This window comes from Dipodomys merriami, unplaced genomic scaffold (assembly GCF_024711535.1).
Source record: "Dipodomys merriami isolate MVZ:Mamm:240054 unplaced genomic scaffold, mDipMer1.0.p SCAF_1, whole genome shotgun sequence".
Lineage (NCBI taxonomy): Eukaryota > Metazoa > Chordata > Mammalia > Rodentia > Heteromyidae > Dipodomys > Dipodomys merriami.
Window position 1 is genome coordinate 19,893,746 of NW_027202270.1, and position 27,714 is coordinate 19,921,459.

At 41.3% G+C, this 27,714-nt stretch overlaps 1 protein-coding gene across 1 annotated transcript; it reads right to left on the minus strand.

Annotated features, from left to right (window-relative positions):
• Nucleotides 1–4,739: 4,739 nt before the first annotated feature.
• Atic (5-aminoimidazole-4-carboxamide ribonucleotide formyltransferase/IMP cyclohydrolase) lies at nt 4,740–27,323 on the minus strand. Its single transcript, XM_070017753.1, has 16 exons — nt 27,219–27,323; nt 26,824–26,950; nt 23,486–23,562; nt 22,365–22,431; nt 20,890–20,978; nt 20,223–20,374; nt 19,232–19,388; nt 16,479–16,604; nt 14,502–14,609; nt 13,642–13,727; nt 12,278–12,367; nt 11,488–11,616; nt 9,223–9,315; nt 7,722–7,904; nt 5,925–6,080; nt 4,740–5,644 (listed from the first exon to the last, which is right to left on the minus strand). The coding sequence occupies exons 1-16, from the start codon at nt 27,235–27,237 to the stop codon at nt 5,525–5,527; spliced, it is 1,779 nt and encodes a 592-aa protein (XP_069873854.1). The 5' UTR covers nt 27,238–27,323; the 3' UTR covers nt 4,740–5,524.
• Nucleotides 27,324–27,714: the final 391 nt, after the last annotated feature.

Consider the following 27,714-nt stretch of genomic DNA (forward strand, 5'->3'; position numbering starts at 1 on the left):
TATTTCCCATGCTTGTTTTTGTGGGTTTTTTTTTTGCCAGTCCTGGGGCTTGAACTCAGGACCTAAGCACTGTCCCTTCCTTTTGCTCAAGGCTAGCACTCTACCGCTTGAGCCACAGCACCACTTCTGGCTTTTTGTTTTTGTCAGTTGTGGGGCTTGAACTCTGGGCCTGGGTGCTGTCCTGAGCTCTTTTTTTTTTTTTTTTTGTCGGTCGTGGGGCTTGAACTCTGGGCCTGGGCGCTGTCCCTCAGCTCTTCAGCTCAAGGCGAGCGCTCTACCACTTGAGCTACAGCGCCACTTCCGCTTTTCTGGTGGTTTATTGGAGATAGGAGTCTCACGGTCTTTCCTGCCCGGGCTGGCTTTGAACCGGGATCCTCAGATCTCAGCCTCCTGAGTAGCTAGGATTACAGGCGTGAGCCACCAGCGCCCGGCCTGTCCTGAGCTCTTAAACTCGAACTGAGTGCTCTACTGCTTGAGCCACAGTGCCACTTCCAGTTTTCTGGTGACTTATTGGAGGTAAGAGTCTCGGGACTTTCCTGCCTGGGCTGGCTTTGAACTGTGATCCTCAGATCTCAGCTTCCTAAGTAGCTAGGATTACAGGCGTAAACCACCAGCACCCTGCTTAGCATTTTCTGTTTATGTGGTACTGAGGAATTGAACCCAGGGCATTGTGCATGCTAGGCAAGCACTCTAACGCCAAGCCACATTTCCAGCTCTTCCCATGTTTCCCATGTACGCAGGGAATGTGAAAGGCCAGAGCATGTTGTCATAATTATACATACAATCTGAGCTATTCAGGAGTTAGAGATCAGGAGGATTAAGGTTTGAGGTGTGTGATATTAGCAAGACCACTTTGCAACAAGTAAGCTGGGTGTGGTGGTTCAGCCATCCTACCTACAAAGGAAATGTCAAGTAGGAGGGTCAGGTGTCAGATGCCAGCTCCCAGCCAACCCACAAGACCCTATCAAAAATGAAAAAGGCTGGAACTGTGACTCAAGGGGTTAGAGTATCTGCCTAGTGAACACTAGCACTTAGCACTGCTCAGTTCAAAACAAACAAAACAAAAACCATTAGTGTGAAAGGAATAGCATTTTTCCTGTCGTGTTTAACTGGTGGTGTTTTAAGTGTGCTTAGTATTTGGTCTCGTTTATTCTTCAGAGCAACCCTGGGCAGTGGATATTGTTTCTGTCATTGTATAAGCAAAAAGGAAGGGCCAGGCTTCGTGAGTCCACCACCTAAGCCCACATAGCTTTCAGGAGGCAGAGCTGGGACTTCACCCTGACCCTGCTGCTGGCTATGTGCTTTTAATCAGAGCCTGTTCAGCCTTTCCCATGTGCTTTTAATCAGAGCCTATTCAGCCTCTGCATGGAGAAGTGGCAAACCACAAGAGGTTAAGGCTACTGAGCCACAAAGCAAGGTCGTCATCATCTTAAAGGTACAGATGGCTTGGAGGAACAGATGCAGGCCAGGACAAATGAACAAAGATACTGCTGGAGGTCTATTTTTTGACCTCAGGGCTGGTGATAGATGCCTACTTACATCTCTTCTAAAAGGTGGAGGTTTCATGCACTTTTCCATATGTGAGTTATTGCAATTCTTTAAGACACATTTGGACAGGGGGGTGCATACCTGTGATTCTAGCCCTAAGACAGGAGGATCAAGAGTTGGAGGCCAGGCTGGGCTACACAGTAAGAAATAACTAAGTTTGTGTTAACCATACTGTTTACCAAAATTAGAAGGCACTGGGAGTCTGAAGACCTGCAGGGGTTTGTGCTGTGAGAAAAAGACGACCAGGCTCTGGGAAATGCCCTAGGCAGATGGTGTCCAAGGACCAGGCAGAGGAGAATGTGTAGATGGCGGTGCTCACATGAGTACAAGGTGGTTCTTTTCTGCTTGGGCACCGGCATTCCCTCAATCAAAATAACTTTTCTGATCAAGATGTTTTCTGCTGTGGGCCCTCCTCTACTCTTCCGTGACTACTTGCTGATCAGAAGTCATATGGAAGAGGTGACACCGAGCAAGATGTATTGGAGCTGAAACCCCTATGTACAATTAAAAATTTTAAAAACACACAATTGTAAATATTAACTATACTTCAAATGGGATTAGAAAAGAGACATTCTGAGGATAAACTAGGACTTTATGAGAGGGCGAAGAAGGCTGACTATGGTGAATTATCTCAAATACTTGTGTGAAAATGAATCAATGATTTGTGGAGATAGCCATGGGATGAGGAGAGGAAAGTGATGATGGGAGGGAGGAATCAAGTCACATGAAACCTCCTTGTACAACTAATAAATGTAGGTCAATGAAAAGTACATTAAATAAATCATTATATCTTTCATTTGAAAACCAGTGAAATTCAGTCTGGGTTCTGACATGCTTTTTGTTTTTGGCAGTACTGGGTTTGACTTCAGGGCACATTTGCTAGGCTGGTGCTCTGCTGCTTAAGCCACTCTTCCAGCTCCTTTTGCTTATCATTTCTGAAAGATCTGTTTTACTGACTAGCCTGGACTGTGCTCCTCCTTATACTTCCTACAGCACCTAGGAGGATACACTGGGTGTGCTACCACATCCAGTTTTTTGGTTTTTTTTTCTTTAAGATGCTGTCACAGAAACTTTTTGCCCAGGCTGACCTCAAACCATGATCCTTGTGATCTCTAATTCCTGAGAAGTTACAATTACAGATATGAGCTATCTCCTCCACCTGTTTTGTCTTTGCAAGTAGAAGTTTCCCTATGTAGCACAGGCTGGTAACTTGCGATCCTCCTACCTTAGCTTCCTGAGTGTGGCCCACGTTTGCTCTGCATTATGAAGACTGTGCTAGCTGGTTCTGGCTACCGTGGCTTAAATACAAACAAAGGAAGCTGAATAGAAGGCAGAGAGGGCATGAGCTGGTGCTGTTTTCAGTGAGCAATGGTAGCTTTGGTCCAACTGTCTGACAGGACGGTGGGAACACAAAATGAGGAGTGTGGACAGCTCTAAATTTAGCTGTTTCGTGGAATGAAGCAACTCTGGGTTTTGATACTTGATGCACACCAGGATTAACTATCCCTGCTGCCCCCCCCCCCGCCCTTCCGTCCCCTGTCCCCCAGTTCCTGTTACCCATTCTCACCAATTGACATTTGCAAGAAGATGGAAAAAGTGGACTTCATTACTTCCAGGTATGGGGACATACTATATACCTTTTTAAAAAAAAGGCTCAAAATGCTGAGTTGGCAGAATCACATGTGCAAGTGTGGTTAGAAAATATGGTGTTAAACAGAGCCAACAATGTGGTTCCAATAATTATATCCTTAATGTTTACTTTTAGTCAAGCTAATTGTAAACGGAGGGAGACAGGAAACAAATATAATAATTTGAGAGCCAAAATCTCTATTTGCTACTTAATATACAACATAGCTAAAGATCCCAACATGAATTCAGAGCTCCTATGGACAGTCCTGGCTCAGATCTAGAGGTATGACCTAGAACTGGAGCTAAAGGTTCAGCTTTCTATGTGGCTCATTTGCAGGGCTTTGCAGCTAACATGAATTGGATGGTATTTCTCCTTCCTGAACAGTTTCCAACGCCTTTCAGAGTAACAGGACTTCCCACACAGCAGCAAATCACCCAGACTGGGTGGTGTGTCCTTACTTTTTCTGGTTCTGAGATTTGAATTCAAAGCTTCACATTGCTAAACTGGCAATCTACAAACTGAACAATTCCTTCAGCCCTGTTTTTGCTGGCTATTTTTCATATAAGACTCTCAAACTTTTCTACCCAGAGTAGCCTGGAACCATGAGCCTTTTGCTCTCAGCTTCCCAAGTCCAAGGCATGAGGTACCAGCACCCAGCTGGACGCATTTTCTAACTAAAAACAAACTCTAAACTTTTGCTTTCTTTGTATATGCATGCATGCATGCATGCATGTGTAGATGTGTGTACATGTGTACTGGGGCTTGAACTCATGGCCTAGCACTTTCCCTTATTTATTTTTTATTTTTTGCTCAAAGCTGGACCTCTACCACTTTCATGTTTGGTGTGTCTTTATGACCAAAGCTCAGTCTTTACATATTTTGCTTGCAATAATTTCAGTAAGGGAGGCACAACTCAAGGGCTGGAAGATTAGTATAAATGACTTATAGCCCTGGTGGTACATTCCCATAGTCCTATTGACTTTTAGAAATGAAGATAACAAGTTTGAGGCCTCCTTGGGCTATATAGTGACTCCCTATGCCCAAACAAAAACAACTTATAGAGAGTGTGATGGTGGAAAATGTCTGTAATATCAACACCTAGGAGGTAGAGGCCAGGAGGATATTGAGTGGAAGGTCACCCTGGGGTACCCAATGATTTCCAGGACTAGGAGGCCTGTCATACAAAACCAAAACCAACAAGTACTTAAACAAAGCCTTATAAAAGTGAGTTTTCTGTTTTTGGTGCTAGTTCTAGGTCTTGAACAAGGTCTAGGCACCATGTCTGAGCTTTTTTGCATAAAGCTAGTACTTTACCACTTGGGCCACAGCTCCATTTCCAGCTTTTTTTGGTAATTGGGCTCTGTCCTTGAGCTTTTTGCTCAAGGCTAGTGTTCTACCACTTGGAGCCACAACTCCACTTCCAGTTTTTGAGGAGTTATTTGGAGAAAAGAGTTTCAAGGGAACTCTCCTGCCCGGGCTGGCTTCAAACCATGGTCCTTAGAAATCAGCCTCCTGAATAGCTAGGGTTATAGGAGTGAACCATCAGTGCCCAGCAAGGTGACACTTTTAAAAGATTCACAAGTTTTATTTAGGGAGGGGAGGAACTAGAGACTTAAGAGAGGGCAAGACAAAGGTACTGAGGATAAGGATGTAAAAGGCTTTTGCTGACCCTTAAGGACCCTGCTGGCAGTCAGGGCACATGTAAAGGGCACACGAGGCACCACTGTGTACTGCCCAACACAGGAGGAACTGCATTCCATGTGCTCATTTTCAGGGAAAGCTGATGTGGAATACGAGGCCCATCTCGGGGCTCTCAACAGCTAATATGCTTTTATGCAGTTCCAGAGAGGAGATCTTGGGCTGCTGAAGCCATAGCAGCATGTCACTCAACAGAGGAGAGGTCTGCATAAGTGCCATCCACAAGGGCCAACATTGCTAATCCTCTCTGTGGTTCCAGCGCACAGGGGATAATCTGCTGCTTGTTTAGAAAGCACACAGCCAAGCTTCTTACAAGCTGGGTGAAAAGACTCTCCTGTGGAGCTTCACTTACACCATCCACGCTGGCTGCTCAGCCTCTCAGGCTTAGTTGCAGATCACAGGTTTCACACGGGAAATGTGGTGGGTGGGCCGAGTGCCAGGAAGATGGGGTGCTCCTGTGACCTCTTGCATCAACCCTGGGGTGGGCCAATCTAAGACTGCCATACCTTCCGAGTTAAAACATGAGTTTCTAAAACTATGGACCCAATCATGAAGATGTTATTTTATTTTTTTAAATGGTTCTTTCAAAATTTCACACATGATTGTTCACCTACACACAAACTAACCATGAAATGATAGGGAGTAAAATCAGTGGTGGAAGAGTCGGAGATCTGTATGAGCCAAAATGATTCCCAGTTCATCGCAAGCTTCAATTACAACCTTGTCAGCAGCAGAACCGGAGGGAGCTGCAATGTAGGCCACACCGCTCTGAGGGAAAAGCAATATTGATTTTCAATACACATGGCATGTAAACCTGCAAATCTCCAAATCCCCATCCAGAACGACCCAATTCTGTCAAAAAGGCAAGGTAGCAGAACTTGGGCCACTCATTGTTTACATGGAGAAGTCACCCACTTAACCCTCCAAACATTACTGATTTTGTAACACTGCTACTGCTTTGGTACATAACAAGCCTAAATGCCAGAAGCAGGCTTCAGAAGGTGTTTCCAGCTCAGTTCTATGAAGACATGCAGCTACTCCAACTCACCCTCTTAGCTCTGTCTACATTATCCCTGAAAGGGAAGAAGGCATCCGAGCTGAGAGAAACGTCAGTTAGTTTGTCAATCCACTCCTCCTCCTCCACCTTTGTTAACAACTCAGGTACTTCCTCAAACAGTGCCTTCCACTTCACCAAGCCTTCCCCCTGTGGAGCGGGAAGAGAAGGTGGTTAGTCTGACATCACCTTTACTGAGTTCCACCTGATGAAAAGTACCATGCAGAAAGCCAAGCTCTCATGCACTTTCATGTGATTTCTCAATTGTTAAATAATCACACACTTCAGTACAGATTTTTAGAAACTTTTCTTGAGGTTTTGCAAAATACTTCATTACAGAAGAAAAGTGCTCTGAGTTTACCAAGTAGAGATGACATCATTTTATGTCCTAAGTCAGTTTACTAGACAAAACATTCTTTCAGTTAGGTCTACTACTTTTTATCCCTATAGCAAAGAAAATAGAAAATTATGTTCCAAAGGGTTTTCAAAAGAGTCCTTCAACGACATTATACAACAATTAATCTCAAATATAAAGTTAGGTGCAGAAAAATCAAAATATGAATCACAGTATTTGAATATTGTGCCCCTGCCAAAATTTATGCTGAAATTTAATCTTCTCTGCAGCAGTATTGTAAGGACTACAGGGTTGGTGGTATGTGTCTGGAATCCCAGAACTCAGGAGGCAGAGAAGATTGCACGTTTGAGATTAGCCTGCCTCAAAACAGAAATGAGGCTTTTGGGAGGTGATTTAGTCATGGAGCTGTCTTTATGATTGGTCTAGCATCTTCCAAGGCAGACAGAGATTAGTCTCCAACAGACCCCAAATCTGACATCACCTTGCTTGGACTTCTAGCCTCCAGGACTGTGAGAAGTAATGCAAATTACTCAGTCTGCGGTACTCTGTTACAGAAGCACAAATGGACTATACAATTATTTGTATTTTAAAAGATACTTGGCTATACTCCTGTTTATATACAGAGATTCTTCCAGGACCTCCACTTTCTGTTGAGGCAGGGAACACAGAGTCTCATTAGGCAGCTCACTAACTTGTGATCCTTCTGCTTTAGCTTCCCAAGTTCTTGCATGACAGGGGTGGCCTGTCATTTCCAGCTGGCCCACTTCCAGGACCACTGACATGCATTGGCTCAGTAATATCAGACAGAAAATATCTATGTATTGAAGTGAAAAAGGAAAGATGTTTCAAGTACTTTTGGTTTACAAGGCACAGCCAGCCTCACTGTGATTCCTGTTCCTGACAGATAACTGTGCATGGTCAATGCACACCTTCGTGTGCTTCCTACCCAGTTTTGTATGTCTAGAAACTAGGCTAAATCTTTTCTTCTGGCATTTTCCTTGAGGTCTGCAATTAATGCTCCCACCTGGCCTTTCTCAAAAAACATGAAAGGAAAAAAAAGCAGATCCAGTTAGTGGAATGAGCTGAGGACATGGCTCAAGTGGTAGAGTGGCAAGCACCCATAAGACTTTCAAATCCCAGTACTACCACACACACAAAAACCAAAAACTCCAATGGAGTGAGCTGAAGGAATGCAAGCTCAATGGTACAGAGCCTGCTTAACATGTGCTAGGCCCAAGATTTGATCACTGGCATCTCTACCTCTAATCACCAAAGTTAAGTAAGACTCAGGATAATGGGATACTACCAAAAAGTTTAACCATTTTAGACAATTTCAAGAAATATTTCTCTTTGTACAATGAAATACTAGTTAGTAACTGAATAGTTACACGTGCGTATTAACACAGTCCACCCAGAACTCAATCATAAACCTTTACCTCATGGATGGTGCCAGTTACATACTGATCGATGGCATTGGAGATTTCTGCTCTCTTCACCCCAGGTTTAAACTTCATGGAAAGTACCTGCGGATGATGTCTAAGCCACCAATTGTTTGCCTTATCTCCTGCAAGGCGTGTACAGTGTATCCGAGACTGCTGTCCAGCTCCAATGCCAATCACCTGAGGGACAGATATTGAAATGAGCACCTGTTCCAACAATATCTTCTCAAAGGACATCAATAGGGAAGAATTCACTGTGCATCGTTTTTGCTGGATCTCATTTAGAACCAGCACTAGGCACAAATTCCCAAGATTTTAGTTATTAGAGATGGGCAATTTTAACAACTGGAAACCACTGAAGTGATGAGAGTTCTTTCAGGCCATATGTAATTAGTATCTACCTGTCTGATCAGACCCCCAATTTGTGGACAAAAAAATAAATGAATAAATGCTGTGATGAGCTATAAATACTATGAGAGAAAGCTCCCCATGCTACATCAAACCATGCGCCTCCTCACCCCCTAAATTAGGAGAGACCTTCACAGTGAACTAGCTCAACCATGCATTGATTCAGATGTTAAGGAAGAGGTTAATATTACAGATGTTGTTTGACTTAATAATTGTCTTAATAAAACCCATAGTAAAGTTTATTTTATTTACTTAAGTTAACCCCATACTAAAGTTTACTATGTTTAAAGTTAAAAATGCACTAAATATACCTGCCCTAGCAGTCATCAGGGCTCAGCCCTGCCTACTTTCCACATGCTCACACTAATTTTTGCCTATAGCTTGGCAAAGTCATTTAGCACAAAGCTTGTTTTATAACAAAGTGCTAAAGCTTTCATGGAATTTACAGTGCACTAAACATGAAAACCATGATAATGTGGGAATATTTCTCAACACCCTCCATTGGCGGTATTGCCATGAAACAGCTGAATGCTGTTTTAAGATGGGGACCCTCTGCACCTTGACTGTAGCTGGAGTTAGGGTATAATGTGTGAAAACTACACTTAAAAAGTCTAACTTTCACTGTACATAAATTATGCCTCAATAAGCCTGATTTTCTCTTAGTCTAGTTGTCATGCAAGAGGCTAGAGAGTGTAGTTAAGTGGTATAGTAATTGCCTAGCATTTGGGTAGCCCTGGTCCAGGCCTTAGCACTCCAAACAAAATGAATGGATGAATGAATGAATGAATGAACAAATAAAACATGAAAATACAGTCGGATAGCTGGTGGTTCCCTCCCTCCCTTCCAGTTTTACAACAGAGTCCCACAACTCCAAAATGTGCCAACTCATTCCTGACTAATTTTAATAGTAGTTCTAGATTTACTTCTTAATCTTCTGTAGTTTTAAGTCTATCCAAATGCTGAGTAAGCACTGATCAACTGGAAAAAGGTAAATTTTCCCTTTCAAGCTACTACCTGAGACAGATGGATTTTTGAACATCATTTTGTAAAACCACAGACACCCCAAAGGGAAGTCTGGCAGCCTGGTTACCTGCCCGTTCTTGGCGTAGCAAACGGAGTTAGACTGAGTATACTTGACAGCGACAGTAGCTACGATGAGGTCTCTGAAGGCAGACTCTGGCAACTGAAATAAACAGAATGGCAAACTGAAGCAGGCTTGTTAATAAACACATTAAACTTTAAGCTTCTGACCTACAGCTAACAAAACAGACCAACAGCAGACCTACTTTGTACTCATGATGCTTAAATGACAGTAACATGAACTGCTCATGCCACATACTTCCATGTTTACTAAGGAGAATCATATATTTCAGATCCTGTGGTGGAACTGTTGGCGCAGTGCCCAGTTGTAGCATAGACTCAAGCTGTGACAATTTCTAACAACTCTACATCAAGCCTGTCTGTATACATCACACAGGATATGCAAAGCTGTATTTGTTCCAAAAACTACAATATTTTATTAACTAGAGTACTAGTTATAGCTTCAATTACCTAGAGCTCTAACAAAACTTATATTCAGAAACAATGCTAACATTTTCTTAGACACAGTGGATCATTGTGGTATACACACAAGCCAAGGTGTTCTGGGAAAATCAAGTTTGGCTTCTTCAAAAGTAAATGTTTTGACTCCGAAGGAAATCCCCTGTTACAGAGTATAAAAAGACAAAATACAAACTGGGGGAAAAAACAATAGTACTTGTAATGCATTAAAAACAGAAAAACAAAACAAAACCTCAAAACTCAGTAACAAAACCTGAAACAACTTACATGGAAATGAACAAAAGCTACAAAAAGATTTTTTACTAAAGATGTCAAACAATCCTATGAAAAAAAATGTTTAATGAGCTATTATTATACAAATTAAGTCAGAATTAGTGCGATATTACCACAATTATCAAATCTAAATGAAAATAAAAAAGATACCTTCACAAAAGCTGGTAGAAATAGAATCACTCATCTATTACTGTTGAGAATGTAAAATGCTACAAAGCTTTACATCCTCTCTGCAAAACCCTTCGGAATTTTTTTTTTTTGTCAGTCAAGGAGCTTGAACTCTGGGTCTGGGCGCTGTCCTTCAGCTCGTCAGCTCAAGGCTACTGCTCTACAACTTGAGCCACAGTGCCCACTTCCAGCTTTTTCTGTTTATGTGGTGCTGAAGAATCGAATCCAGGGCCTCATGCATGTGAAGCAAGCACTGGACCACTGAGCCACCTTCCCAGCTCCCATCCCTTTGGCAATTTTAAAAGACTAAACAAATAACTGTATGTCTTGAAGCAACAAACATTCCTGCTTAGGAGTGAAATGGAAATTTTGGCTGTCAAGGTTGAGGAGGCAGGGCATCAGGGAAGGGAATGGCAACTGAAAAGCAGCAGGGGGACCACGAACAACAGCAGTTTTCAAATTTGCAATAACTAAGACGTAGGGCTGGGTGCAGCTTCTGGAAGCTGTATAGTGCTAAGGGACAAACTGGAGTTCGGGTACACTAGAAAAGAGAATTCTAACACATGTCCAGGGTTTCTGCAGAGTAGAGATGAGCCATACATAGACCAGTCCTCACAAATGCTGAAGCCCAAACCAGCTGAATTACTGACAGCCAGAGATGAGCACTCTCTCACCTGCCTGCCACAAAGTGCAAGTCAACTCTCTGGAGACACCACCCATGCTCTCAATACTCTTTCATAGTCAGTGCCCAGCATTCAATCAAAAATTCTAGGCACAGGTAAACCAGAAAACAAAGGGATGACAGCTTCAAAATACTGGAAAAAAAAGCATAGCCAATCCAGACCTGAAAACAGCCTTCAAAACTTGACAAACAGACCAATTAATCCTTCAAATCTGAAGGCCCAATATCTCAGGGGCTAGGGCTATAACTCAGTGGCAGAGTATATGCTTAGTATACACCCCCCAAATCAAGAGGGGAAAAAAAAAAGAATTTCAGAAAGCAAATACTAGCTCCATTTTTCCCTTGAGTGAACTTGGACAAATTTCTACAGTTGCTTATGCCACAATTCTGCTATTTACAATGCAGATGACAGTCACCACCATGGTATGTTGAGATATAATACATGCACATTCCAAGAATGTGTACCTCCTACATGATGACAAAGAGCGTAAGTATGAAAACTTGTCTAAACCAACATAAATGATCACTGCACAGGAAATGAAAACAACTAGATACCCAACAGAGAATTTCTGCCTATACATGGTTTATCATGTGGTGTTTCAAAAAGGTACTAACTAGTATGACCTTCTGAAGTTACTTATTAGCATTCAGTTCAATCCTTTTCTTACTTACATCTTTATTTTTGGTAACGATGTTGTTGAATAATGACCTGTTGATGACACCATTGTTTCTCTTCTGGCTTAAACGAAGACCAAAGAGAGTTCGAACTTCATTTTCATCTGGTTTATAAGATTGGTCCATCTAAGACACAAATTAAAAAAGTTAAAAAGTAATTATATCAATAATCTTCAAAGTCCTCATTTATGTACAAAAGGTTCTGTGCCTGCTGGCCACAGGGGCACAGGACTGTCATCTCAGCACTTGGGAGACTGAGCAAGAAAATCCCAAGTTGAGGCCAGCCACTGTGGCCATCAGGGCTCAAGCAGTAAAGCATTAGCCCATGAACATGTACACTGAACAAGCTTGAGGCCCTGAGTTCAAATGCCACTACTATCAGCAACAACAATAAGAAAGTAAAGGAAAACAAAAAGAATGAAGACTGAGATGGCAGCTAAGTATGGCTAAATGTGGTCTATTCTTACATGGAATCTATGGTAAAATGTAGAATTATTGGCATTTTAAGGATATACAGGATATACAAAGGATAAGGATATACAAATATGGCTCTCCATATTTGTGCATTCTGCATTTGTAGAATAAACCAACCACATATTACAAATATTAAGAAAAAAATAACTGCATTTGTCCTGAATGCATATAATCTTTTTTCCTTCTCATTATTCCCAACAATACAGTTTAACAACTATTTACATCTTATTTCTCCTAGAGGAAAGATTACAGATGGGGAAAGAGACACAAAATAGAAGAGCAAATTACTGGTTTAAAGAACAATTGGACTGACCTGAATAACACAGTAGTTTCCATTTTTCTTTTTAGAAAGTATTTTTAAGGCTTCTTCCTCATATCCTGGGGCAATAATACCATCAGAAACCTGCAAAGATATTCAATGTTAATTTTAGGTGTAATTTTATTGTTATTATTGAGGTGTTGTATAGAAGGATTTTTTTTTTGTCGGTTGTGGGGCTTGAACTCTAGGCCTGGGAGCTGTCCCTAAGCTCTTCAGCTCAAGGCAAGCACTCATCACTTGAGCTACAGTACCACTTCCGGTTTTCTGGTGGTTTATTGGAGATAAGAATCTCATGGCCTTTCCTGCCCAGGCTGGCTTTGAACCATGATCCTCAGATCTCAGCCTCTTGAGTGGCTAGGATTACAAGCATGAGCCATCAGTGCCTGGCTATGGGTAGCATCTGTTTTGGACAAAGTCAACCCTTCCTTCGCTTTCAATGCTCATATTAAAAACTGGATTGCTGATGAAAAAAACTAGCAAGTTATCTGTCCCAGATATTGCAGCAGTACCATGAACAGATGACACTAATACTAAACTTGGGATACAGAATTACGCTGTCCTATCTTGTTTGCTGTCCTTTCATTTCATTGTTAGTTTTAACTAAGTTTTAACTATATGGATGATTTTCTCAAGAAGGAAAACTAATTCTTATTATTCAGGGGTTGAGTTTTGTACTAGGAAGAGCATTCTCCATCCCTGGTGCTGAAGTACCTGCTCATGTGGCTTAGAGGAGGCCTGTCCCTCAACACCAAGCACAGAGATTAGCTTCCAACATACGGTTAACACTTCATAACTAAGATAAATGTCACAGCCTTGAGATAACCTGTAACATGCCATGTCAGGTCCACTCTGGTTGGGATAGTAATGGTCATGTAAATGATCTCTAAGTATTGCCAAGCTACAGGCTCCTCTGCCCTTCAACTATGTTTTGTTTCTTAAATCTGTTTCAGCTACCATCTTTTTGTCTTTTCTTCTGTCTTTCAATACCAGTGGCATCACTGATTTTCTAGAATGATCATTTCGTGTTCAAATGATGAGGGCTGATTCACATATTAAATTAATTTTCCCCTTTCCATACACATTGATAATAAGATTGCATTAATGGCATTCAAAGATATGCCTGAGAGAATGTAATAGGAACATATAAAGCAAAACTTTATAAAAACAGTCAGATATTCATTTGAAACATTAAATCTCAAAATGAACAACTGAAAGATTCAGCTTCTACATAAAATATCAATATCTCCTTGATAATTTTAATTAATTAAATGTAATATAAATACTGCAGGTCAGAGTTTCTATGAACAAATGGCACTTTATCAATTTATTCATGGATCAAAATACAAGTATCTACTAACTTCTCTTGAGATAATTTTTGCAGTGGGGATATCACAAATATCAGATAATGCAATGAAGTCACCAAATGAAGACATTCTATCAGCCCCTGCAAATAAAAGTTACAAAAAGGTATCAGCAACATTAAGTATACTCAAAGATTTTTTTACAAAAACCCTGTGCAATCACATAAAATCTATTTTCTCTAAAGTTAATTTTCTGTGTAAGCTTTAATTAACAGACCAATGTCATTTTAGCAAGCAGTAACAGGTATTCATATTTTTATTTGTAGTACAAAATCAGCCACAGACAATATTAAAAAGTGGCTTTAATCCAAACTATATTTATAGAAATAGAAAGCAAGACTGGATTCAGCCAAAGGGATATAGTTTGCTAGCCCTTGATATATATGGTAAGCTATGTTAAGTTTACTAGAAATATTCCTTAACTATACTGCTACTAAACATTCAACTCAAGAATTACATGTTTCTGAAATACATAAAATATAACTTAACCAATTCATAAAAGTGCATTCAAAAGCCTAATCTAAACTTACACAAACCAAATTCCATTTGTGTTTCCATTTAGTACATTATAACACTGACATACCATTAGGTTTGGTAGTATATACCTGTAATCCTACCACTCAGGAAGCACAAGCAGGAAGACTGTAAGTTTAAGGCCAGTATGGGTTACATGTAAGACCTGTTTTAAAGCCTTTTAAAAATAATTATTATGAGGTACTTATACATTCATTTTCAAATGAAAACAAAGATAGACTGATATCTCACAATGAAGAAAACTGTTACTGGTTTATTCTATTTATGATAAAATACTGATTTTTTTTTTTTTACCACAAAGTCAAACATGGTGGTTTTCTGACCTCTTGCTCTTGCATATGCAGTTGACACAGGTGTCAGAGTGTCATAGAGGTCGTAGACCATACAGACTTTGGCCTCATCTTTACTGAGTGGAATTCCAACAGCAGCGCCTGGCAGAGAAACCCATGAAATATATCATAAACCTAACAATCTCAAGTTGCCACTTGTCAATTCCAACATTCAAGCTTTTTTTTCCCCAAAAATTGTCTACATAGCACATTTTCTAACATCTGTACTAAATTAAATAAAAATCTAGCATCTACCCTGAGCAACATGAACCAGGATACAAGGACACATGCACCTCCATGTTCATTGCAGCACTGTTCACAATAGCCAAGATATGGAAACAACCCAGATGCCCCACTACAGATGGATGGATCCAAAAATTGTGATATCTATATACAATGGAATATTCTACAGCCATTAGAAAGGACAAAATTATGGCATTTACAGGGAAATGGATGGAACTATAACAAATCATTTTGAGTGAGGTAAGCCAAGAGCAGAGAGACAAACGGTATAGTCTCCCTCATATGTCGACGTTAAATCCAAAATGCAAGGAGATATGACAAAGTAAACAGGACTCAAGAAACAAAGGACCTCCACTCAATTTGTTGTATCATTTCTGAATGACTCCATGTTCTTGACCACATATATAGGATATCTATATATATCTACACACACACACACACACACACACACCACCACCACCACCACCCCTACCCCCCCCCCCCCCCCCCAGGGAAGCACAGAATCAGAGGGAAATGGGAAAATTACAACAGAGGGGCCCATCAGCTGCACTGGACATTGATGAAAATGAACTAAGCAACTCAAGGGCAACGATGTGAGGGAGGGAATGAGAGGGAAAAAGGAAACAGCTTATACTAAGCAAAAGGAAAGAAATGTACATATCACCTGATGTGGAAGAAATAGTTGTATTGTCAAAGCGTATGGAATTCACAAACATTATAGACTATGGTAATGACAATTTGCCTCATGAAGGTTAGAATGTGTTTGTGACTATTACTATCTCACAATACTACGAAATTTGTGAAATGTATATAATCAGATAATCTCTATAAAAATTAAAAATAAATAAAAATTTCCACTATTTAGCTAGGTAATTAAATATCAAAATATAGTTGTAGGAGGTAGGGGGCATTCTCTTCTCTGTCCCCTAACAGCACAGAGCCACTGGAGGTAAAGGAAACCATCTACTGCTGACTCTTCCTGTTCTGCTGGGTGTCGCACATCAACTATTTCCACCCCACTCACATCACTAACATCCACTGACACTGAGAATCACTGCATGTTAGACCAACAGACCTGCTGATACCTTCAGATGACTACAACGCAGAATTAAGGACCTAAATGGAGTAGCAAACAGGTATCTCACAGAACGGCTAATAAAAGTTACAAGTAAAGCAAGAAACACTTTTTAAAGTGTAGAAAAATATTCTTTGGTCTATTAAGTTAAGCCATCTCATTCACTTTTAAACCATCAGGTTGATATTGGTAAGATTCTCCTATCTCATAATCACTCCATACAATTATATGTATCAGGTTTTGGTCATATTAGTACTAATACCATTACCCACACACCGGCCCAAAGTGGTTTTAGATACAATAAAACACCTATACTGGTGTTATGGCTTGTCAACATTCAAAAGAACTTTAAGAGCAGGGCATTTACAGCTCCGCCTATAATCCTGCTACACAGAAGGCTAAGATCTGAGGACTGCGGTTCAAAGCCAGCCTTAGCAAGAAAGTCTGAGAAACTCTTTAGCTCCAATAAACTCTTATCTCCAAAAAGCCACAAGTGGAGTTGTGGGTCACATGGTAAAGCACTAACCTTGAGCAAAAGAAGCTCAAGAACAGTGTCCAGACCCTGAGTTCTAGCCCTCGGCCCAGCATTTAAAAAAAAAAAAAAAAAAAAAGAATTTTAAAAGAAATGTAGGGCATTTGAGCTCAGTGCTTACCTGCGGGGCTGACATGCTTGAAGGAGGCTGCAGCTGGGATGTCTAAGGCTTCTTTGAGCTCCTTTACCAGCTGCCAAGCATTCAGAGCATCACAGAGGTTTATAAACCCAGGGGATCCATTCAGAACTATACATAAAGACATAGAAACATAACCAAGCAGGGTCAACAGAATCAGATACGTGTGCCTTTCTTAAAGTATAAAACTACATTAAGACCCTAAATGTTTTAATATACTTAAAATATAAACAGATACAGAAAACATTAATAACTTGATGATAAAGGAGAGCAAAGCAGCTAAGTATGAGCCCATGTTTAAAAAATGTACACATGGGCTGGGAAGTTGGCTTAGTGGTAGAGTGCTTGCCTTGCATGCATGAGGCCCTGGATTAGAGTCCTCAGCACCACATAAGCAGAAAAAAGCCAGAAGTGCCACTGTGGCTCAAGTGGTAGGGCTCTAGCCTTGAGCTGAAGAGCTGAGAGACAGCACCTAGGCCCAGAGTTTGGCCCCCACAACTGACAAAAAAAAAAAATGTACACACATATGCACACACACTACCCGAGCACCTGATCTGGCCAGACTAGAAGTAGATCAATAAAGAAAGGAGTTACAAGACTAGCAATGAGCCAGCTTCATGTAAAAATTAAGAACCTTAAACAACTGCAGCAAGTAGTATAAATTTTAGTTTATAAACCCTCTCAATTTAAAATATTACACCACTAGCTAAAGCAAGAGCAAGGTGGAAGGAAAGAAGGGCAAAAACATATAGTGCAGCAGACACAAGAAGCCTTGCCAAGAGTGGAACTACAGATACAAGAAGACCACAGTTTTAGAGTCTGTCACTGCCTGGTTTCTAGCCAGTGGTACAATTTTTTGTGTCCTGTGAATAAGCATAAGAAATTCAGTACACAGTCGGGCACCGGTGGCTCATGCCTGTAATCCTAGCTATTCAGGAGGCTGAGATCTGAGGATTGCGGTTCAATGCCAGCCAATAAACTGCTAGAAAACCAGAAGTGGTGCTGTGGCTCAAGCGGTAGAGCGCTCACCTTGAGCTGAAGAGCACAAGGACAGCACCCAAGCCCAGAGTTCAAGCCCCACAACAAAAAAAAAAAAGAAAAAATTCAGTACACACAAAAAAACAGTTGGATGCCACTAATTAAAAACAAAAATGTGTGATTTCATTTCCTTCATGTGTTATGTTAGATGGGTAAGACTTGCTGATACTACAGCATCAGTCACTGTTCTTGGTACCCAGGACGCATTCCTCATTCCTCCCACACTCCCCCAAAATGCACCCTCATAGAGCTTTCGGGGGAGGGGGAGTGATGACAAGAAACAGAATAGACAACAAACAAACAAAACAATAAACAACAAACAAAAAAATGTTAGTTATTGATCCAAATGAGTTGAAAATGTATGTCATAAAAAATTGCACATAATCACAGAATCAGCTCCTTTGGCCTTTCTTGTCTTTGGTGTCCTGACTCCATGATATAGGCTTACCTGGAAGAGCAGCGACAACCGCTCAGCTCTAACTGCCTCACCCACCTTATCCAAATATGCAGAGAAGGTAAGCGGTGTCATGGTCGGATGTTGATGATGACAGCTAAGATTTATTTAAAATGCACTGGGCCAGATACTCTAGATTCATCATATTATTAAACATTTTTCTTAGTCAGTTTTGTGCTATAATAACAAATACTGGTGACAAGGTAATTTATAAAGAAAAGTAACTTATTTCAAAGTTCTAGAGTCTGGAAATTTCAAAATTTGGGGGCCTGTGTGCTGTATCACAACACAGGAGATACCACAGGTTTGAGGGGACCATTGCCCCTTGACAGCACCATTAGTCCACTGATGAGGGAATGCCCTCGTGACCTCATCACTTCCTAAAACTTGCTCAAAACCACACAGATGTAGAGGATGGAGGCTAGAATTAAGCTAACTCAAACCACCTACCTTGCTTCTTCCATCACACACACACCGGTAACAAGGGAAAAAGGAAGCTGACCAGAAGGTCTGATTCTTTCAACCTGGGATCTGGCATGTTTTCAAGTATGAATAAAGTTGTCTGCTCAGATCCAGGGCCAACCCCCCTGGGTACTGCTTAATCTCCAAGACCCCACACCTGAACTCCTTTGCCATTCTCAACACTCCCTCCTCTGAGATGACATGCTCTAACAGCCCGACTAAGGAACAGAGCAGGGAAAAATACTGAAAACCACCCTCTTAACCCACAAACCCAAAGTTCTGGTTTCTGTTTGAAGAATTACCCACCAATACAACAATGCTTCTAGCCCCATCACCCCAACATCAATGTTTCTTCTATTATTCCCCAAATTAATAGTCCCCTTTCTGTTCTCAGTGGTATTCCAGATTCACAGATTTTCCTCTGCTGGTTCCTGCTTACTAAGCAGGTGGTAAAGCACTTCAAGGCATGGTCATGATCCTCTATGAAATCCAGGCCATACCATTCTGTCTCAGGTCTTCAAAGAACATCTATAAACCAAGACATTTCATCCACATGTCCAACTTGACCTCTTCCCACGATTGTGATGTGTGGGTTATATGGTAGGACAAGGTACAACTCCATTATTTGTGCTCACAAGTCCAACTGGCATCTCAGATTTAGATGGCTTTAAGACATAGTATGTAATAAAACTTCGAAATTTGATCCAAATCAGACATGACACACGACACAGAGAAAAACACATGTATCCAGACGCACACTGTGCCCTACAACACGGGGCTTCACCTGTGATGGGGAGCTTGGGCTTCAGGGTGTACAGCTGGGCAGGAGTCTGATGAGGGTTCATTCCATACCTCAGGGGCATCTGAGATTTTCCTTTGCTGTACTGTTTCCTCAAGTAATCTGAAATTGCTTCATCATATTGTGCTGTGAGAGTGAAGGCCTATAAAAAAAAAGGGTAAGCTGTTAGAGACTAGAACATCTCGAAGGGGGAACAAGATGTTCTAATGCATACACTGGACCTACATACATACATACACATCTACACATACCCATACACACAGACACACAGACAGACAGACACAGACACACACACAGACACACAGACACACACACAGACACACAGACACACACACACAGACACACAGACACACACACACACACACACACACACACACACACACACACACACACACACACACACACACACACACACACACACACACACACACACACACACACACACACACACACACACACACACACACACACACACACACACACACACACACACCCCCCCCCCCCCCCAATTAACAGTTCATGGCAAACCTAAATTATCTTTCCCCAATTCTGTTTCAATCTTTGTCAAATATTCCTATTTGGTCTCTCCTTTTTATTTTTATTTGTTTGGTATCAGTCCATCAGTCCTGGTGCTTGAACTCAGGGCCTGGGTGCTGTCCCTGAGTTTTTTTGCTCAAGGCTAGTGTGTTCTACCACTTGAGCCAAAGCTCCACTTTCAGTTTTTTGGTGGTTAAGTGGAAAGAAGCATCTCAACAGCATTTACTGCTTGGACTGGCTTCTATGATCCTCAGATCTCATCTTCCTGTGTGGCTAGGATTAGACATGAGCCACCAGCACCCAGCTAGTCTCTCCATTTTTAATAAAAAGGTAGCAGCCCCAAGCAGTGCCTCATTAGCTGACATACTCTAGGAGGAGTACTGTTTACTAGTTACTGTGCTAGGTGGATGTTAATAGTATTACAGAAGTATGTTCCTACCTTCAAAGCTAACTGGCGCCTTGTCTCCAAGGATGTGTCATGACTGTCAGAGCTGTTCATCTCTGTGGACACTGCCACATAGTCCTCTGGCTCACACACCACTGTTACTCGAGCATGGTTTTTAGCTGCAGCTCTCAACAAGGCTACTCCACCTTTAAAGGACAAAAGACATTTACTATTATTTCTTTCTTTTTTTTTTTTTTGTCAGTCGTGGGGCTTTAACTCTGGGCCTGAGCGCTGTCCCTCAGCTCTTCAGCTCAAGGCTAGCACTCTACCACTTGAGCTACAGCGCCACTTCCATTTATTATTATTATATATCCATATATTGGCATTTCCTTATGAGGTGATAAACCTCTTTCAAGCTTCTACTTTAATTTATTACATAAAAGAACAAATAAGGAAAAAGTGACCTATATAAACTGGCTGAGAAAGGACTCTTTAAGCAGGGTGTGGGAGGCTGGGGCAGTGAATCTTGTGTTTGAGGTCCATCTGAGTTACTTAGAGAGTTTAAGAGTAGCCTGGGCCATCTAGTGAAACCCTGTCTCAAAAGACTACACACACACACACACACACACACACACACTTGCTGAACAGCAGAAAGTAAACTTTACTAGAAATTAAATAATCTCATCTTTTGTCAGTCTTCAAAATGATTTGTCTAACTTACCAATATCAATTTGCTCAATAGCCTCCTCAATAGTCACCTCTGGAGAAGCCACGGTCTTCACAAAGGGATACAGATTACAGGCCACAACTCTAAGATCAACAGAAATTTATTTGGATTAACAATCTTAACCTATATGGTTTATGTATATAAACATGACCAAACGCCATATAAACATAAAATATAAACTGTAAACTTGACATTTTAAAACTCAGTAAAAATACATACTAATTCTGGAGGTCCTATGGTTTAGAATACATATTATTTGTCACACACACCATTCTCTCAGAACCATACTTCAATGTTACTGCTTGGGTAACCTGAACTCCCCTGTACTACCTGGCCATCAAAAATTTAGTTGTTTTTTTTTAACCTGGTGTGGTGACACACACCTGTAATCTCCTCTAAACAAACAAATAAATAAAATGATTAAAAAAAAAAAGAGCTGGGCACTGGTGGCTCACACCTGTAATCCTAGCTACTCAGGAGGCTGAGATATGAGGATCATCATTCAAAGCCAACCTGGACAGGAAGGTCCAAAAGACTTATCTCCAATTAACTACCAAAAAATCGGAAGTGGCACTATGGCTTAAGTGGTAGAGTGCTAGCCTTGAGCTGAAGAGCTGAGGGACAGCACCCAGGCCCAGAGTTCAAGCCCCATGACGGACAAAAAAAAAAAAAGACAAAATTCTAAAAAAAATCACACTTAAGACTGTGATTGCTATTTTCTAGGACATCCAAATTTGTATTTTTTCCCAATGGGTTACATACAATGATGCAAAACAATGGAGTATTTTAAGGGCATTTTTCCCACAGGGAAATCATGAAGATAATTATAACAGGAAGGCTGAAATAATAACATAAAAGTTAAAACAATTAAGAACGACCAGTGAAGCAGAGATTTACCTCCAGGACTGCAACATGAGAAGCTCTGTAGCCCTCTAGCCTAATTAGGAAAAACTGATGCAGTTCATTCTAGAGGATTTTTATCTAGATGTCCAAACTAGACAAATACGAAAAAAAAACACTTGAATGTGGTGATGGTAATACAACTTGTATGAATGTACTTAAGATCTTTGAATGCTGTATTTTAAATTGGTGATCTGCATATGTGAATTACAACTCAATTAAACTATTACACATGTTTCAATGAACAATAAGATGGGTGTGGTGGCATAATGATTGTAATCCCAGCACTTAGAATGCTAAAGTAGGAGGCTTAAGAGGAGTTCAAGGCCACCCTGGTCAACATAGACACACACACAGACACACACGCACACACGCGCACACACTCATGCACGTGCACACACACACAAAAGTTATACATTTAAGAAATGTAAATCTGGCAAAATTAAAATGCTTACACAGGCAAAACACAGAAGAGATTCACTAAAGTTATAGTGAGTAAAAGAAAAAAGAAATATTCATATTCTCTCTCTGTTCCTTAATGTGTTAAAATATTCAACTTCAAATTTTACCTTATAAGATTGAAATCAAGTCGGGACATGTCGACATTATCTTCTGGGATATTACGAGCCAGAATTCCTAATTTTACAAAGTTAAAAAAAAGTATTAAGTTCAAGATATTCCTTTCAATACCATGCCCACAGTTAACTCTGCTAATGTTCTTTTTGGGGGGACTTTAAGACAAGGTTTCACTATGTTGCCCAGGCTAGTCTTAAACTCCTGGGCTTGAGTGTTTGGATTACAAGTACATGTCACTGCCCCTGGCACCTCTGACAGTCTTAAAGCATATAAAATGCCCAGTCAAAGAATTATCAAACAACAGCAGCAGCAAAATACTAGGTATTGTAAAATCTTTTCAATCAATACCTAGTTCCTTTAATTGTATTTCTGTGGTCTTTTCTGTTTTGGTAAAGGGATCAAAAACCAGAGAATTATACTTGCTAGGTAAGTCCTTTTCCACTGAGCTATATATCCCAACCCAAATTCCTTTTCTGTTTTTTTTTTTTTGGCCAGTCCTGGGGCTTGAACTCAAGGCCTGGGCACTGTCCTTGAGCTTCTTTTTGTTCAAGGCTGGGACTACCACTCGAGACACAGCACAACTTACAGCTTTTTCTGTTTATATGGTATTGAGGAATCAAACCCAGGGCTTCATGCATGCTAGGTAAGCACTTTCGCTAAGCCACATTCCCAGCAAGAAAACACAAAGGAATTTTTCTGCAACTACTGTGGGTCTATCATAGTTCATTTGTTCTCAAGCCAATGACTTTTCTATGATCCTCAGCCTTTGAGCCTCCATTCAGCTGCATTTTTCTACAACTGTGGAGTTAGCAATATTCTACTGGTAAACATTTTGGCTTTATGAGCAGTGCTGTGTCTAATAAACAAATGTAAGCACACTGAAAGTCAGTTATACTGTGCCACTAGTATTACTTTAAAAGTCTATACACTTTGTGGTTAGAACTACATACTATATATTATGAAATATGGAAGCAAATGTAACAAAACCAAAATAACTCGAGGATTAGATTCAAGCTTATGATTTACTTCTTCCCCTTTTTTTTCTGTGAAGCTATTAACTAAAATATTCCTGAAGTCTGCTAATTGTTTTATATCAAAAGTATCAACTACTTACCAGCATGGACTGCAGGATGTAGGGTTTTCACACGGCCCCCTAACATTTCAGGAAATCCTGTTATTTCAGAGACATCTCTAAAACAGATTTAACCAAACATTACTACAGTTTCTGAACTGTCACTTTACATTATTCAAAGGATCTATCATCAAGTCTATTGCTCTATTTCAAGAAATTCTGAGCCTGAATTGAATAAAAAAAAAATTACTCTAGTTTTTTAAGTTTTTCACTATATTTAATTCCTCTGTCCCCGAGTCTCTGTGTATGTTTCTTTCCTCCCCTACTCTTCCTTTCTTCCTTTCTCCCTCTCTCCCTCCTTCCTTCTGCTGGTTTAAGCCTTGAATTCAAGGCCTCTACAGATCTTGCTCACTTTTTTGCTTACAACTGACTCTTGAGCCATGCCTCTAGTCCAGCATTTTTGCTAATTGGAGAACTTTCCTGCCTAGGCTGGGTTTGAACCTTGAACCTTAGATCTCAGCCTCTCAAGCAGCTAGGACTACAGGCATAAGTAAACAATGTTTGGTCTACACCAGATTTAAGTAAAATTTTATTTACTTTTCAAAAATGCTTATGATGTTTTTAAACTGGTATGTTCACAGGGAGAATTATAAATACTAAAGCATTGGTCTTACAGCTTTCAGAAGACAATCCTAATCCATACTAATATTGCTAAGAATGAATTCAGCTGGACATGGTGGTCATGCCTACAGATCCCAACACTGGAGAGACAGAGGAAGGATCTAGAGTTGAAGGTCAGTCTGGATTCCACAGTAATACGGTTATACAAACAAAAAACAAAAAAATTCAACTGAGAAGCAATTAGAAAGTAATCTCAGAAACTGACCAAAGCAGGAAAAAGAATTTAGTTTTATGATTTAAAAAAAAAAATCCCAGGCATCCCAGGTCCAACTCCTAGTGCAAGAATGGAGTTTTTCTTAACCATAAGTATTAGTTCATACCTATAATCTCAGCACTCAGGAGGCTAGCCTGGGATATACAACAAAGAACTAAGAATTAAAAATTTAAATAAATGGGGAAAGAAGACTGTTCAGTGAAGTGATGCTGATTTTAACATAACTGGGAAACACACACACAAATAAATTACTTTTGAATCAAGGGTTTAAGTATTAAACGTTGCAATTCTATAAATGTTTTTAAAAAACATAAAATATGAGAAAGGGGTAAATGAAGAGGAATATTCATATATCAATTCCTATCAACTGAGCTCCAGAAAGTTGTACCCATATGTGGCAGAATTTACACAGAAAAATGTCTATAGTATATAAAGGAAGAAAAAAAAAGCCAGGAAGCACAATTGTATCTCTCTGTGAGCTGTGAAATAAGCATAAGGCATATGATTATAAAATATTAATATACATTGTTAATAATAATAGCCATTTCTACTTCTGACATTTTTTATTGTTTCCTACATTTTTCAGATTTTCTACAGTCATTATGTTGTAAGTCAACATGCTATAAGAAAATAAACATTTGAAGACAGCAAATTCTGACAACAGGATACTGAATTTCCTGGGTAGCCTCTCCTACTAAGGAGAGCCATTTGTGGATGGATGTAGCAAGCATGAGGCCTGGGTTCAATCCCTAATGTAGGAGAGAAAGGAGGAGGAAGAATGATTTATGTGCAAATGAGCCGTGACTAGCCAAGAACATACAGTTCTAGCTAGCATCATCTGAAAACTGGTGAACCATGGTTCAAATTAAAAATTTCCTTCATGTAATTCAGGAAATTAAATCTATTTCTCCCAGTTGAGGAAAATAGATTAAAACTTATAGGTAGCAGATCTAGTCATAGAAGTAAACACTGAGTCAATAAAATAGCTTGTTACTCCTTGGTGCTTAAGAATTTGTATCTAATAGTCATAGCCTTCAGAAGTACATATTGTACACTCACTCACTGACTACAATCTCATAAGTTTACCTCATAACAAAGGTTAACAAGGGTTAAAAATCTTGATCTTACTGATGACACTAGCTGTGTGATCTTGGGAAAACTACTTGTTTGTGCCTCAGTTTCTTTTTCTATCTGCTGAGGATACTACCTGTATCAAAATGTCTTGCAATGACAGGTGTCAATATACATACCCAACGCATCAGTGAACTGGGTCTAAATAAAACCACTGGATCTAAATAAAACCAATAATGGTGAACTCATTCATCCTTTAATGGGGATATATATATATATATATATATTCTTAATAAACACACACATTTATCACAATAAAGGTAAGCAAGGAATGGCATGGAACAAGAATGATGAGTATGCCAGGTACACAGTGTCATTTTTTTAAATTTTTGATCAGTCTGAAATGTTTCCATAATACAAAGTTGGGGGCAGGGAAGCCACAGATGAGGACTTTCCTTAATTTGGAGAAAATCCAACTAATACAATGGTAACCCCACCTTGGTTCAATGGAAAAATTCAGGTCTGGACTTAGACCTCTCACCCTGCTGCTGTTTACCTGCGTCAACCCACCTGCCCTATGAGAATCAAGGATCAAAGACAACATGCAAACAGATTTTGAGAAACTTATGCATTTACTGAATAAATAAAGATATTCTTGCCACTTGGACTTGTCAAATGTAGGGAAGCTATATATTGCTCTCAGAGAAGCACTTCCCAAGTAATGGTGGATAATCCACTCTGTATTTAGATCTTTCCCACAATAAAGTAGATAACGAAAACGAATGTATCTGGGAGGTAGATATATCACCCCTTTGAATACAGGTTTACCATCGCTGTCTCTGCTGGTTTTTTGCATTTCCTACTCCCCCTGCATTCGCAATGCCAATTCTTTGAGGATGGGAATGGCCTCTTGATTTAGTTCCTGTATATCCCTTCCCATTTCCTGGTCAGGTAACAGAAAAGCTTTTGAAGGAACAGTAAATGACTTGTAGCTTCATGAGATTACTGCAGATGCAAGAGAGGCAGATGTGACACTTCCTGAAGTTTTGTTAAAATAATGGGATACATTACGTCACACACATCGTGTAAACTTTTGAGTTGGTCGAGCATCCAATCTGTTAAAGAAAGTTGACTAAACAAGAACTAAGGCTCCAGAGCCAGGCCCGCTCAACCTTACGTCTAAGGCCTTCCTCAACTTTGTGAACTTGTGCAGAAGTCACAAAATTGAGATCTCCGCACCTCCCCTCCCTCTCTGCGCATCAAGTGTGGACAAGGCAGGTACCAGCCCCGCGGCGAGGGTTGTGGGGACGCGCACTCGGTACTTTATTCTCAGTTCCTGGACTCCATTCGTCCCTGGTTCTCGGAGATGGTACTTTGGGGTTGGACCTCACAAGCCACGACGGCTGGGCCTTACCTGACCGCCAAGCCAGCGTCCCTGAGAGCTTTTGCGGTCCCTCCGGAAGCGACTAGGTTCAAGCCCAGAGACGCGAGGCTTCTGGCAAACTCCACAAGGCCGGTTTTGTCCGAGGCGCTAAATAAGGCTGAAACAGAAGACATGGTTTCCCCTCGTGACTTGCGCTACGCGACACCGCATTCGCTAAGGCCTAGGGGGAGGAGGACGAGCAGCGCACCGGCGGCCCGGCTGGGCCCACCGCCGAGGCCGCCCCGCGCCGGGGCCGCCCAGCACCCGGGGAGGCCCGCGGGGCTGAGGCGGGCCGGGGCTTCCGCGGGCCGCCCGCCACCGCCCTGGCGGGGCCCAGGGGCCGCGGACAAGGAGCCGACCCACGGTGGGAGAGATGGGGGTCTCACCGAGCTGGCCGGGAGCCATGGCGGCAGCACGGGGGAGCGATCAGCGCGGTGGGAGCGGCGACGCCACGTGTGGCGGGAGGCGGGAGGCCCGGGCCCGGAGGTTGAGGAAGCAGATGGGCGGGGCCGACCCGTCATATGACCTCCCCGCCCTTAACCCCGCCTCTCGGCCCCCGGCCCCGCCCCGCTCCATTAGGGAACTTGACGCGGCAGGCGGTGGGGAAGGCGGGGCCTGGCCCCAAGGGGGCGGGGCCTGGCCCGAGGGGCGGGGCCTGGCCTCGAGGGAGCGCGGCCGCCCCGGGAACTGGGACTGGCTGCGGGGATTCTGGTCCACGCGACCGGGCGTCAGGTGCTGGCTCCTCCAGAGGCGGCCGCGCTGAGACCTCCATTTCAATGGCTGCTGCCCTAGCAGCCTAACCCCTGGTTGGGATGGTGACAAAAGTGTCACCGTTATACCCAGGCTGGAAACAAGTGAAAGAAACCCACGATCTTAGAGGGG

Excerpts from the sequence above, each read along its gene's own strand:
- Atic (XM_070017753.1), bottom strand. Across the intron at positions 20,979-22,364 it reads CTTGATTTCAATCTTATAAG|AGTTGTGGCCTGTAATCTGT; the intron begins GTAAAATTTGAA and ends TGTTGATCTTAG. Across the intron at positions 11,617-12,277 it reads GAAACTACTGTGTTATTCAG|ATGGACCAATCTTATAAACC; the intron begins GTCAGTCCAATT and ends TTTGTGTCTTAG.